This window comes from Protopterus annectens, chromosome 3.part1 (genome assembly GCF_019279795.1).
Source record: "Protopterus annectens isolate FY-2018-M chromosome 3.part1, PAN1.0, whole genome shotgun sequence".
Classification (NCBI taxonomy): Eukaryota; Metazoa; Chordata; order Ceratodontiformes; family Protopteridae; genus Protopterus; species Protopterus annectens.
Window position 1 is genome coordinate 1,857,547,167 of NC_056732.1, and position 14,452 is coordinate 1,857,561,618.

Consider the following 14,452-nt stretch of genomic DNA (forward strand, 5'->3'; position numbering starts at 1 on the left):
AGTCTACTCACACTGTCTCTTTTCTTTTCTTCAGAAAACATTTTAATTGATTTTGTATAAATAAAACCAAACAATTTACAACAGCAACAAAATAAACTGTATGCAGTACCCATAACAATAAATACAATGATAAACAATCAATATTTCAACATTTTTCCAATAAATTATGCATTTTTTTCCATGCAATTAACTGAAGGGTTGTGTTATTTGTTCTCATTTTTATCGCACATATTTATTGCAAACTGATTTAGGTAATTGAATGAAATCACTATGAAAGGATATAGTAGCCTTAACATTCCAGTGTCTGCTAATATTCCCCACAAAAGAGGTATTTGATGAGCAGCAATAACTTGGAGAATTGATACATTGAACAATATGACAGCATCAGTTATAATACAATTCTCATTCCACAAAGCTTTGCAAAAATATCTAAAATCAATCCAAAAGCTTTAACCAACTTGCTGTTAATACTCATATGAAACCAATTTGCTTCAGGTGTCAAGTCACATCTCCAACACTTAATATCATCTTTTTTATAGAGTGATGCAACCTTACATGGAGTTAAAAACACAAATGTAAAAATTTCCAAGTAAAAAGTCTCCAGTAACGAGATGATGTTTTCATGATGATTTTAAACAACAATTTTTATTTATAGCAGTAATTTCTTCTTTATTAATCTCGGTTGAGTAATTCCAGAAGGAAATTATATATAAGTTTAAAATCACTTCTAATACTTGTATATATTTTTGTGATAAATGAGGTATTCACTATGGAACCAGTAATAATGATGGATGTGAATTCTAAGACTTCTGGCATATCATTGTTAGAAGAATCTAAACTTAATGCAGTTTTATTATGAATAAATTCTTTACATGTCTGAATGTCTAACCAATTGCAGTTTTGTAAAGTTAATTTGGCTAATAAGAAATCAGCTGAATGGAATTTTTACCAAACATAAACTTGTTCCAATAAAATAAGTTATTGTTTTTATAACCTATCATTTTTTTCATCAGATGAGATTAAACATCAATTACTAAAGGCTATTGGGAATATTATTATTAATAGATATTTTTGTTATATGATTCGAAAATATGTCTTTTATAATTTAACAATAACTGACTTAAGAAAGGAAATAATGTCAGATTATGTTTATCATTAAGTGTATATGTTTAAGGTCCATAGAAAAACATTATCTATTTTAACGAGAGGATGAAATGTTGTTTCATTACATTCTAATAACTAAGTTTCATGTAATGTTTTCCAATAAGAAGTTCATGATGGATTAATCCATAAAACATTGTGTTAATTATGATTGAGTTTATATAATGGTCAATACTGGGAAACCCTATCCCTCTCTCTTCCCAACCTGATGCCTACCAGTGCAAAGATATTCTGAGTTTCTTTGGGTACCATAAATATTTGAGCAAACTGTCATTTATTTTCTTTGGATAACATTCCTGTCCCAAACTGACGTTTTCTTGGTGCTGCAGTTTTCCTGCTTTAAATGTTGCTTTTGCACATTTATCAGGACTAAATGACATTCTTGTATCATCTGAACATTCTTAACCACAAGCAGTTCTGCTTTCAGTTCATCACATCAACCACAAAAAGATCATCAGAAGTCTTTACACTTCACTATTTTCTAGGAGTCGAACTATAGCCATGACCTAATCTGCTAAGTAAGCTTATACTGCCATACTTAGATTCTTCCCCTTTTTACAGTTCCCCATTATGGCTTTATTTAACAATAAATGATCCTTTGTTCCATATCACTTTCTCTTGTAACCCTGTTATTTCATTGCCGTGAATGAGTTGTTGGCATCAATTCCAGTGTATAGTTTATACATCATCAGAAGGCATGTTATTGGTCTATAGTTTTTAGGATAGCTTGGAGGCTTGCTCTTACGTAGGAGCACTGTTTTTCCTGTTGTTAACCAGGTTGGTATCTGTTTGGGGTGCAGATAAATAATTCTTACTAAATTTTCATGTAAAGATGTTCTTTAGCCAAACGTTAGGTACTGCATCTGGGCCTGTGGTTTTCCAATTAGGAGCATTTCTTAACTTTGTTTCCGTACTTATAGCTGTTACTTCATCCCATTTCATATGCCGTAAATTTGAACTTCTTATTTACTTCTATACATTCAGCATCTTTATGTTCCATATACATTCAGCATCTTTATGTTCCATATACAGTCAGCATCTTTATGTTCCATATACATTCAGCATCTTTATGTTCCATAGGATCTTCATAGATATTTCTCCAAATGTTTTTTTTTCAATTCTTTTTGCCTTGTTTCCCAATTCTCTATAAAACTTTATTGTCATCAATAAATTGCTTATTTTGTACTTTTCCTTTACATTTATCTACATAACTTCTAAGTTTTTCTGCCTGTGGTGATATTTTCAGTTTATTATTTGTGATAATACATGATAGATCCTGAACTGTTCTGATACCGTGCATTCCTTTTAATCATGTCTATCTTTCTGAGTACTCTTGCTGATCTGATCCCTCTACTATAATCTTCTAACAGTGTCACTTCTCATCTTAACTGCTTTATAGCTTTTTCTTTTCCATACTCCCATGATGACATTTGATTTCTCCCCTTACTGCCTTGAATTTTTATGGAAAGACCTTCAACGAAGGCACACCCATTTATGCATGTCTTTTGAAAACCCTCCCCACGGTTGGGTGGGTGTTCGAAAGACATACGAAAATGGGTGTGCCTTTGTTGAAGGTTGGACATTGAGCTGGCACCTTGACGTTCATGAAAATCTACTGCCAATTATTAGTGGACCGGAGTTCCGCTGTGGCAACCCCTAACCGGGAAAAGCCGAAAGACTACAACAACAACAACTTTATCTGTTATTAATTTAATTGCACAGTAATATATCCTATTTACTTCTGTTATATCTCATAAATCTCTATGAATACTTGTAATTACTGTGTTCATCTGTTTTATCAAACTTCTGACTTTATGAGGTTTTATTGACTTTCTGTAGTCTATTTCTTTCATTGATCTTAATATGTCTGTCCATCTGTATTAAATCAAGCAACTCTTTTCTTAGATCATTTTCTTCTAAACTGAGGGCACATTCTTTGTTTTCCATTTCCTGCAAGCATACTACAGAAAGTTCCAGAGCATCTTTCCTGTGCTACATTCTCTTCTGTTTCATCCTGTGTCATATGTTGCTCATTAATGTGGAAACTCACTGGCCTATCATTCCACAACAATGACTGTGTCAGAGATGCAACAGTTTCCTGTTCCTTCCCGTGCTGTGCAACTTCAACTGAGCTTTTGTACTGTTTCTTATGGAAGGCTCCCAAACATCTTCATATGACAACTGATCAGATGTTTCCTGCTCCACTGGTTTCTCCTTAATTTGGGTATCCATTGCTCTATCCTGCTGTGGTGTTATCAGAGCTAGAATTTCTACACTAAATCCTTCACTTTGCAGGTAATCCGTAACCTCAGTTTCTATTTCTTTAACTTCTCCATTACTAATCCTCTTTACTACTTTCCCCTGTTTTCTTATTTTTTATTGTAACGTTTTCCGTGTCCGGATGCCTTTGCCTGTATTCCTCTTCAAATATCTTTACTGCTGCTCTTTCTGTATTTAGCTTTCCCTTCTCCTTTACAAAAATATTGCAACATTTTAAATCTCTTTTTCCCCATGTGCATATTTTCATAGGTTCATAGCTTAGTACTAGGCTAATTAGCCCTGTGGGCCATTTTAAGCCTAGCCAATTACTCCATGTGAGAATCAAACCCTGAACCTTGTGTCTGCAAGGTAAACACCTTAACCATTATGCCAACCTCCCACCCTTTTTCAGATACCTCCTGCTCTTCCTGTTTTGCCTTACACAGAGGACTCATTGTTCCATCATGCAGTAATATAACTTGTTAGACTTTCTACACTAAATCCTTCACTTCACAGGTATTCCGTAACTTCAGCTTCTACTTTTATACAGTCCTTCTGCCATTGGTGTATCACAACCAGCAGCAAGATGAGCAACTGTTTCCAATTCTGTTTTACAAAACCTACATTTGTCTGTTTCTCCCACGTGTTCAATGAACTTTGTAAACCAATGTTTATGTAATTCACTATCTTGAGCCACCAATAGTAGCCGTTTGTCTTTTGGTTTAAATTCACCCCTTCTTAACTATTCCTGCATTTGATCCTGATCAACATGAGGTTGTTCCAAGTGTTTTCTATACTTGCAACAATCTTTACGCATTTTCCACATTTCTTGCCTTCTCATCTGATCCTTCACCTTTATATTCTTTCTTTTCTTTTTTGGCATATTCAGTTGCTACATCATTGGTGTCTACTTCTGGTTTGATTTCCATTCCCGCTTGAATTTGATATGCTTCTGCTAAATTAAGCAGAGAAGTCATTTTAGATTTATTCTCCTCATGTTTCAAAACTATCACTATGTTTGGGTTTTGTGAGGTCAGTAGATATGTGTGGAGTCCCACGATTGCAGATCTATACATGTAATCAATTTTAAGTAGGCCCATCCCTCCTTAGGAATGAATATATAATTTTGGTATGCATTGATTTTTATAGATCATTCAGTGAGCAGAAAGCATCCTTCTTGTTTTCCTATCTAGTCTATCCAATAGGTTTTGGAGCCAAACAAGCACTCCAAAACTAAAGACGGGAACAGCGAATTGGTTTATAGCTTGGATTTTGTTTCTAGATGCCAGTGCAGTTTACAGGATTAATTTAAGTCTGCTAAAGTCCTCCTTACTAAGTTTTAGTCACATTTGTTCATGTTTTATTGTTGATCCTTCATCAATTCCCAAATATTTACACACTGCCTCTTACTCAAGTTCTTTTATATCACATTCCTGTCCCAAACTGATGTTTTCTTGGTGTTGTAGTTTTCCTGCTTTAAATGTTGCTTTTGCACATTTATCAAGACCAAATGACATTCTTATATCATCTGAAAAAGTTTTGTTAACTTGCAGTTGTGATTTCAGTTCTTCATCTGATGAGCTATACAGTTATAAATCATAGACAAAGAGAAGATGAGAAGTCTTTACACTTTGTTTTCTAGGAGCCAAATTATAGCCATGCCCTAAGCTGTTAAGTAGACAGCTTAATGGGTTAAGGGCAAGGCAGAATAGCAATGGTGACAGAGTCACCCTGGAATATCTCCCTTTGAATTATTATTCCTGGGATAATAATTTGTCATTTATCATGCCTTAACTGTAAAGTAGTCTGCCACTGTTTCATGGTCACTGTGGTGCATCTGATGAATCCCCATACGTTTATTGTGTAAAAAACTCATGTCACACATGGTTTCCACCTCTTTTTAATTTCTCCAAGTCTTTTGGGTTTCTAATACCATGACGGGAATGGACCCTCTTCCTAAGTCAGAGTATGATTAAAGTTCATGAAATTAGTTTTGCTTCAATCTTTGATGCCAGCCGCAATGTGCCCAGTAATGACTCTTTCTGCAATTTGTACAGGGTTACATGGATTGGTAACATATCTAAATATGACTGTAAATTATTTTTTATAAGACCCGTTGCTCCTACTACTATTGGAACTGTCTGGGTATCTTTCTTTCCCATGGCTCTCATTTCTGCCTGCAGATCCTGGTATTTTATGACTTTGTGTCTCTCTGTACGCAAGACACTATAGTCACTGGGTGTGGCAATTTCAATGATCAGTGTTACTTTTGTCTTCTTTTCTTGGACCACTATCCGTTTTTCTAGCATCTATCTTTTGAACTGTTGGTATTGGGTGATCCCATGTGATATAAACTTCATCATTTTCTATGATTATTTGTGGCTCATGTTTCCAGTGTTTTTCAGCTACTTTGATACCATAATGTTTGCACAATCCCCAGTGCAACAGTCTAGCCACATTATTATGCCTTTCACTATACAGTCCTTCTGCCATTAATGTGTCGCAACCAGCAACGAGGTGTGTGACTGTTTCCATTCGAGTTCCATAAAACCTACATTTGTCATTTTCTCCCACATGTTCAATGGACTTTGTAAACCAGCATGTACCTAGCCCACTATCTTGGGCTGCCAATATTAACCTTTTATTTCTTGGTTTGAACTTGCCTCTCCTTAACCATTCCTGCATTCATTCTTGATCAACATGAGGCATTTCCAGAAGATTTCTATACTTGCAACTATATTTATGTTTTTTCCACATTTCTTGCCTTCTCATCTGGTCCTTCACGTTATATACTTTATTTTGTTTTTGACACATTCAGTTGCTGCCTGATTTTTATCTACTTCTGGTTTGATTTCCATTCCTGCTTGTAGTTGATATGCTTCTGCTAGATTAAGCAGAGACATCATCTTAGATTTATTCTCCTCATGTTTGAAAATGTTCACTACATTTGGATCTTGTGAAGTTAGTAGATATGTGTGGAGTCCCATGATTGCAGATCTATACATGTAATCAATTTCATGGAGGCCCATCCCTCCTTTTGAACGGGGAGTATACAATCTTGGTATACACTGATTTTTATAAATCATTTGGTGAGCATGAAGCATCCTTCTTGTTTTAATATCCAATCTATCCAACACTTTTTGGGGCCAGTCAAGTCACTCAAAAACTATAAGTTAGGACAGGAAGAGCACATTGATTTATGGCTTGGATCTTATTCCTAGGTGTCAATGCTGTTTTCAGGATTAATTTAAGTCTTCTAAAGTACTCCTTACTGAGCTTTATTCACATTTGTTCATGTTTTATTGCTGATCCTTCATCAATTCCCAAGTATTTATACACCCCCTCTTGCTCAAGTTCTTTTATATCACATTCTTGTCCCAAACTGATGTTTTCCTGCTGCTGCAGTTTTCCTTTTTTGAAGGTTGCTTTTGCACATTTATCAAGACCAAATGACATTCCAATATCATTTGAAAACGTTTTGACATCCTGCAGCTGTACTTTCAGTTCCTCATCTGATGAGCTATACAGTTTTAAATCATCGACAAAGAGAAGATGAGAAGTCATTAGACTTTGTTGTTTTCTAGCAGCCAAATTCTAGCCATGGCCTAAGCTGTTAAGTAACAGCTTAATCGATTAATGGCAAGTCAAAATAGCAACGGTGACAGGGAGTCACCCTGGAATATCCCCCTTTGAATTTTTATCCCTGGAATAATAATCTGTCCTTTATCATGGCTTAATTGTAAGGTGGTCTGCCACTGTTTCATGGTTTCTGTAATGTAGTCGATCAGTGTAGGGTGTATTTTATACATTTTTAAGCACTCTTTTATCCATGAATGTGGGATACTATCAAATGCTTTTTTGTAGTCAATCCATGCCATACTTAGATTCTTCCCCTTCTTACAGTTCTCCAGTATAACTTTGTTTAACAACAGATGGTCCTTTGTTCCATATGACTTTCTTTTATTGCCCTTTTGTTCTAGTGCCATAATTGAGTTTTCTTCTAAATGACCAAACTCTGTCGGCATCAATACCCGTGTATAGTTTATATGTCATCGGAAGATAAGTTATTGGTCTATAATTTTTAGGGTAGCTTGCAGGTTCACTCTTAAGTAAGAGCATCATTTTTCCTGTTGTTAACCAGTGCAGTGTGTGTTCGGGGTGCACATATAAATAGTTCTTACTCATGGCAAAATCCTCATACAAAGAAGTTAATACTTTAAGCCAAAAGTTAAGTACTGCATCTGGGTCTGGGGTTTTCCAGTTAGAGGCTTTTCTCAACTTTATTTCAATCTCTCTGGCTGTTATTTCATCCCATTTCATATCCTGTACCTTTAAACTTCTTATTCTTTCTTTTACTTCTTCTATCCATTTAGCATCTTTGTTATTTTCCACAGGATCTTCATAGATATTTCTCCAAAATGTATCTACTTCCTCTTTTTTGATGGTCTATCAATTCCTTTTACTTTATTTCCCAATTCTCTATAAAACTTTTTTGGGACATTTCCTCTTAGTCTTCTTATTTTTTGTATTGTAAAGTTTTCCATATATGGATTCCTTTCCCGATATTTATTTTGTTCTTTTCTCTTATAGTTATCTTTGTATCTTCTAAGTCTTTCTGCCCATTTTGAAATTTTTAGTTTATCCCCAATAGTGCATAATAGATCCTGGTCTGTTCTAATACTGCGCATTGCTTTTATCACAGCTATCTTTCTTAATATTTTTGTTGATCTGTTTCCTCTTCTATAATCTTCTAACAATGACATTTCTTGTCTTAGCTGCATTATAGTTTTCTCTATTCGATATTTCCATGATGGTATTCGCTTTTGCCCCCCCCCCCTCTTTTCCCTCGCTACCCTGTGTTCCTGTGGTACAACTTTATCAGTTATTAATTTAGCAGCACAGTAATATATTCGGTTTACTTCTGTTGTATCGCATGGGTCTCTATGGACAGTCCTAATTACGGTGTGCATTTGTTTTATCAAGCTTCTGACTTTTGGGGTTTTATTAACCTTCTGCAGTCTATTTCTCTCATTGATCTTGATATATCCGTCTTTGTCTATTAAATCAAGCAACTCTTCTCTTAACTCCTTTTCTTCCATACAGAGGACACATCCCTCATTTTCCATTTCCTGTGGACATTCTATAGAAAATTCTATAGCATCTTCCTGTGCCACATTCGCTTCAGTTTCATCCTGTGTCATCTGTTGCTCTGTCATATGGGAACTCACTGGCCTATCACTCCTCAACATTGAGTGCATCAGAGTTTCCTCAGTTTCCTGTTCCTTTCCTTGTTGTTTAGCTTCAAGTGAATGTTTATACTGGTTTCCTGTGGAAGGCTCCAAAATATCTTGATATGACACCTGACCTGTTGCTTCCTGTTCCACTGGTTTCTGCTTAATTTGGATATCCATTGCTCTATCCTGTTGTGGTGCTTTCTGCATTTGATTTTCTACACTGAATCCTTTTCTTTGCAGCTGTTCCATTACTTCAGTTTCTATCTCTTTGACTTCTCCATTACTAATCTCTTTCTCTACTTTTCCTCTTAGTCTTCTTATTTTTTGTATTGTAATGTTTTCTATATCCAGATTCCTTTGCCTATATTTTTCTTCATATATCTTTGGTGCTGCTCTTTTTGTATTGGTTAGTTTTGCTTTCTCCTTTGTATAAATATTACACCATATTAAATCTCTTTTCCTTTCCCATGTCCATATTCCTTCTTCACATCTCCTGATCTTCTTGCTTTTCCTTATTCTGGGGACTCACTCCATCCTGCTGTGATGTAGTCTGTGTTAGACCTTCTACATTAAATCCTTCAGTTTGCAGGCACTCCATAACTCCAACTTCTATTTCTTTAACTTCTGCTTTACTAATCATCTTTTCTACATTAAATCTTTGTGCTTTTAGTCTTTTTATTGTGAAATTTTCCATATCTGGATGCCTTTGCCTATATTTTTCGTTGAATATCTTTGAGACTGCCTTCTCCATATTAGTTAACTTGACTTTCTCCTTTGCATAAATATTGCACCATATCAAATCTCTCTCTTTCCCATGTCCATATTTATTTTTTATATTTTTCAAATATCTCTAGGTTTTGTTGTTTATATTTTCTCACTTCCTCAGAGGCTTCTTTTTCCAAAGAGATCCAAGTTACTTGATCTATATACTGTTTTTCAAAAATCTGTTGTATTAATGAAAGCAAATTTTTATTTGAAGCTTGTGACAGTTTTTCCTGTGGAAGCATTTTTCTTTCCTCTAATTTCTCTCTTAATCATTTTGTATATATTTTGTGTCTGGAAATTCTGGGCTTTTTGCATAATAGTAACAATACATAATTTCTTTCTTATCCTCAATAGTCTACTCTGTCGTCTTTATGGCTCTTCTCTGGCCAATCAATTTTTTTTGTTTTTGTGGACTGCTGTCCATTGTGAAGCCTCTGATGAATTGTCATACTGCTTTTTTGTACAAAACTCTTATCACACATGGTGCATTTATATGGCTTCTGCCCAGTGTGGGTATAGTTATGTATCACCAAGTATTTCTTGGCTGCAAAACTCTTGTCACACATGGTGCATTTATATGGCTTCTGCCCACTATGCAGCCTCTGATGACTTTTCACATTGCTGTTGTGTCGAAAAGTCTTGTCACAAATGGTACATTTATATGGTTTCTGCCCACTGTGGATACGGTTATGTATCATCAAACAATTCTTACTTGTAAAACTCTTGTCACACATGGTGCATTTATATGGTCTCTGCCCACTGTGGACCCTCTGATGAATCATCATACTGTGTTTGTGTACAAAACTCTTGTCACACATGGTACATTTATATTTCTTTTGCCCACTGTGGATCCTCTGATGAATCATCATACTGCCTTTGTGTACAAAACTCTTGTCACACATGGTGCATTTATATGGTTTCTCCCCACTGTGGAGCATCTGATGAATTGTCATACTGTTTTTTTCTACAAAATTTTTGCCACACTTGGTACATTTATATGGTTGCTGCCCACAGTGTATCTGATGATTCAACATCTTGCTTTTGTATATAAAACTCTTATCACATGCAGCACATTTGTATGATTCCTGCTCTGAATGCATCTTCTGATGATGTGTCAGTTGGTTCTTCCTCATAAAACTCTTGTCACATGTGGTACATTTATATGATTTCTGCCCACAGTGTGTCTGATGATTCAGCATTCTGCCTCTGTATACAAAACTCTTGTCACACGTGGTACATTTGTATGATTTCTGCCCTGTATGGACCTTCTGATTCTGACCAGTACGAGTGATCTTCTGCAGTGCTAAGTTTTTTCCATCTGTAAAACCTTTGGCATTCATAATACCTTCATGCAAATCCTGCCTAATGAGTGCTTGTTTATGTGTTGGGGGGGTATTCTTTTGCCTTTCCCCACTGTCACGTAGATGATCAGTTACATTGTTGCTATAAAATGTTCCAGTGTTGCTATGGTTAAGCCAGCTGCACGGCATTTCCTCTGCTTCAGTTTGCAGATGCTTTTGAAATTCAGTTTTTATGACAAAGTCTTCTTTACTTTGCCTACAGTTATCATGTCTAGCTTCCGTCTTCAGTGGGTCTTGCCTTGTGATAAGCATCTCATCAGACTGAGCTCTGTTACATTGTGCATCCCAGAGTTTCCCATGGGATGACCGCAGACCCTGAATGACACTGAATTTTCCATTCCTGGTGACTTAAAAGAAAAAAAAAACAGTGTGTCAAAATATAATCAGCTGCACAGAAGAGTTTTTTTACAACCTACATTGTAAACCCCTAGGTATGTTAGTGTATCCACACATACAGATCTTTTAAATGTCTAATCATAGTAAACAACAAACTGCTGTCAAAGAATTTCAATAATGAATAAGTCTCCAACAAAATCTGTTATGCCTTCTCATTATACCTTAATGTTCCTTCTATCTACATTTAAACTGTGTTAAGTGCTCTGTGGTTTGTTTTATTATCTTTTGTCTGAGTTTCCAACAATGTATCTGATGTTCTTTGCATCTACATCTTCTACACTAATTATGCAAATTCTTAACAATTACCCTAACTTTCTGGAAAGGCATCATTGGTGTTCTCAATCAAATACTTAAAAAAAGAAAAGAAAAAAAAACTCCCAGAGGCCAAGGACAAGTCAGGCCAAATATAATCAGAATAAGAGAAACCAGAATTAGCCTAAATTTCAAATAGTTAGATTTCAGTATTTCATAACATGAAGATTTTAAATGTTTCTTTCCATAAGACTAGAGACAAAACATACCTAGAACAAAATAAGTATGTAATTGCATTTAATATAGTTTGGAAGCAGTAGGCATTAAACAACTTGACTGTGAACTTCAACTCATCTGCAAAATCTTTAATTACTTTGATGGTGATTAAGTGGTAAAGTGTATTTATTTAACATTGATACCACTACGCACAACAAAAAGACGAAAATACCCAAACTGTTCTATTTTTAACGTATTAAAGAAGTACCATCATTAAGTAGAAGTCCTTCTTTTGAAAATCGGCAATGTCTATTTAACAACCATGCTCAAAGCTGCACAAACTACAAATGGATGCTGAGTGATTTACACATGGAACAACTGACTAAAGTACATCAGAATTGATCTCGTTCTCTCTCTGTTTAACTTCAGTAAAGGATTAAATGTTTCTAATGGTGCCTATGTAGATATGACGTAACTGTGCAGGGACATGTGAAGCCCGGTTTACATAAAAACATGTCAGGCATTTTGAAATGACCAATGATGTGATGATGTGTGATGTACCTCTCTGATTGCCTGCAACAGAATTCATAAATAACCCTGCTGCGTACATCTCTAACGTACATCTGCAGATATGAAGTACTCACTACAGACTGTGCAGGGACATGTGGAGCCTGGTTTACCTAAGGACATGCCAGACATTTTGAAATGTCCAATGATGTGATGATGTGTGATGTACCTCTGACTATAACAGAATTCATAAGTAACCCTGCCACATACACCTTGTAACGTACATCTGTAGATATGAATTTCTCACTACAGACTGTGCAGAGACATGTGGAGCCTGGTTTACCTAAGGACATGCCAGACATTCTGAAACGACTAATGATGTGTGATGTACCTCTGACTGTAACAGAATTCATAAATGACCCTGCCACATACACCTTGTATCATACATCTGTAGATATGAGTACCCACTACAGACTGTGCAGGGACATGTGGAGCCTGATTTACATAAGGACATGCCAGACATTGTGACATGACCAATGATGTGATGATGTAACAGAATTCATAAATAACCCTGCCACATACATCTTGTAACGTACATCTGTAGATATGAGTACTCACTGCAGACTGTGCACAAACATGCGGAGCCTGGTTTACATAAAGACATGCCAGACAATTTGAAATGTACACTGATGTGATGATGTGTGATGTACCTCTCTAACTGTAATAACATAATTCATAAAGAACTCTGCCACATACATCTTGTAATGTACATCTGTAGCTATGAAGTACTCACTACAAACTGTGTAGGGACATGTGGAACCTGGTTTACATAAAGACATGCCAGACATTTTGAAATGACCAATGATGTGATGATGTGTGATGTACCTCTGACTGTAACAGAATTTATAAATAACCCTGCCACATACACCTTGTAACGTTACATCTGTAGATATGAAGTACTCACTACAGGCTCTGCAGGGACATGTGGATCCTGGTTTACATAAAGGCATGCCAGACATTTTGAAATGACCAATGATGTGTGATGTACCTCTCTGACTGCCTGCAGCAGAATTCATAAATTAACATGTAGAAGATGCATTACGATGCAGTATCATAAAGTACCACATTTATTTTATTTTATTTTCAGTTTGATTACCAGGGAAGTCCACTGGGCCTGAAAGTGCCCATTTTCAGTGGAGGCCCGGGGAGAAAAGCTCCATAAGCAATACAATAAAGGTTACATATGTTAAAGGTATAATGCAAGTATAAAATTCATACAGTAAGGAAATGCGAGAGCATAAAATGTACATCATAAAACACAGTTAACAGATATTAGAGAACCCAGTTTACAGGTATTTTCATTCAGAGCAGCACGATCAACTGTCTGTAAAATAAAAGATCTGTCATACATCTTGTAACGTGGTACTGTTGGCCTGGGATGTCCAGTGGTGCTGTAAAAACACATCATCCCTGTAGAGCAACACAATCCTGTTTTTTATGAGACAAGTATTTTTTAGCATACCCCTCCCACCACAGTGCTAGAAACTCAGTACAGTCATCTCTCAATTTAAACACCATGACTATCCCCTACAGCTTGTGCCATATGAAAACCCAGTCCCTGCTAATGTACTGTCCCATCTTCTCCTCATTATCACAACTGACATCACTAAGTGAAAACAATGAATTCCTGATAATACAGTTGAATGGAGTTGTTTTTATATGAAAAAGTACAAAATGTTTACATTGTTGTAGTAAATGGCAACTGTATCTTTACTTATGTAACCATCACCTCAGCAAATCCATTGTCTGTCTTGGCCCTTATTGCAGCTGAAGAGTTTCTGTTATCCAGTCTACTCATACATCTTTTCTTTTCTTCATTAAACATTTTTATTTGATTTTGCATAAATAAAACCAAACAAATTATTTACAATAGCACAACATAAACTGTATATAGTGTCCATAGCAATAAATACAAAAACAATCAATATTTCAAGATTTTTCCAGTAAATGATATAATTTTTGCCATGCAATTAACTGATGGGTTGTGTTATTTGTTTTCATTTTTATTGTACATCTTCTCACTCTTTTTATGTGCATTAAGAACACGTTGAGGCTTGGGTGTTCGTTTAAGTAGTTTATTTTATACAAACACACCAGGATGGATGTCAGGAACATTAACTTAAACACATTATCTAACTAACTGACTGACTACATACCTGCATGCTCTCACTCTGGCTGCTCACTCAAAATGGCTCTCTTGCTTGCACATGCTCAGTACTTATATGCATGTGCTGACTCACT

At 35.7% G+C, this 14,452-nt stretch overlaps 1 protein-coding gene across 1 annotated transcript in view; it reads right to left on the reverse strand.

Annotated features, from left to right (window-relative positions):
• Positions 1-388: 388 nt before the first annotated feature.
• Positions 389-14,452, reverse strand: part of LOC122797932 (zinc finger protein 182-like) — a 214,030-nt gene continuing 199,966 nt past the window's right edge. Inside the window, exons 4-5 of the mRNA XM_044066450.1 lie at positions 9,779-11,127; positions 389-550 (exon numbers count right to left, since the gene is read on the reverse strand). Of these exons, the coding sequence (XP_043922385.1) occupies positions 389-550; positions 9,779-11,127 (1,511 nt within the window). The remainder of the gene's footprint in view (positions 551-9,778; positions 11,128-14,452) is intronic.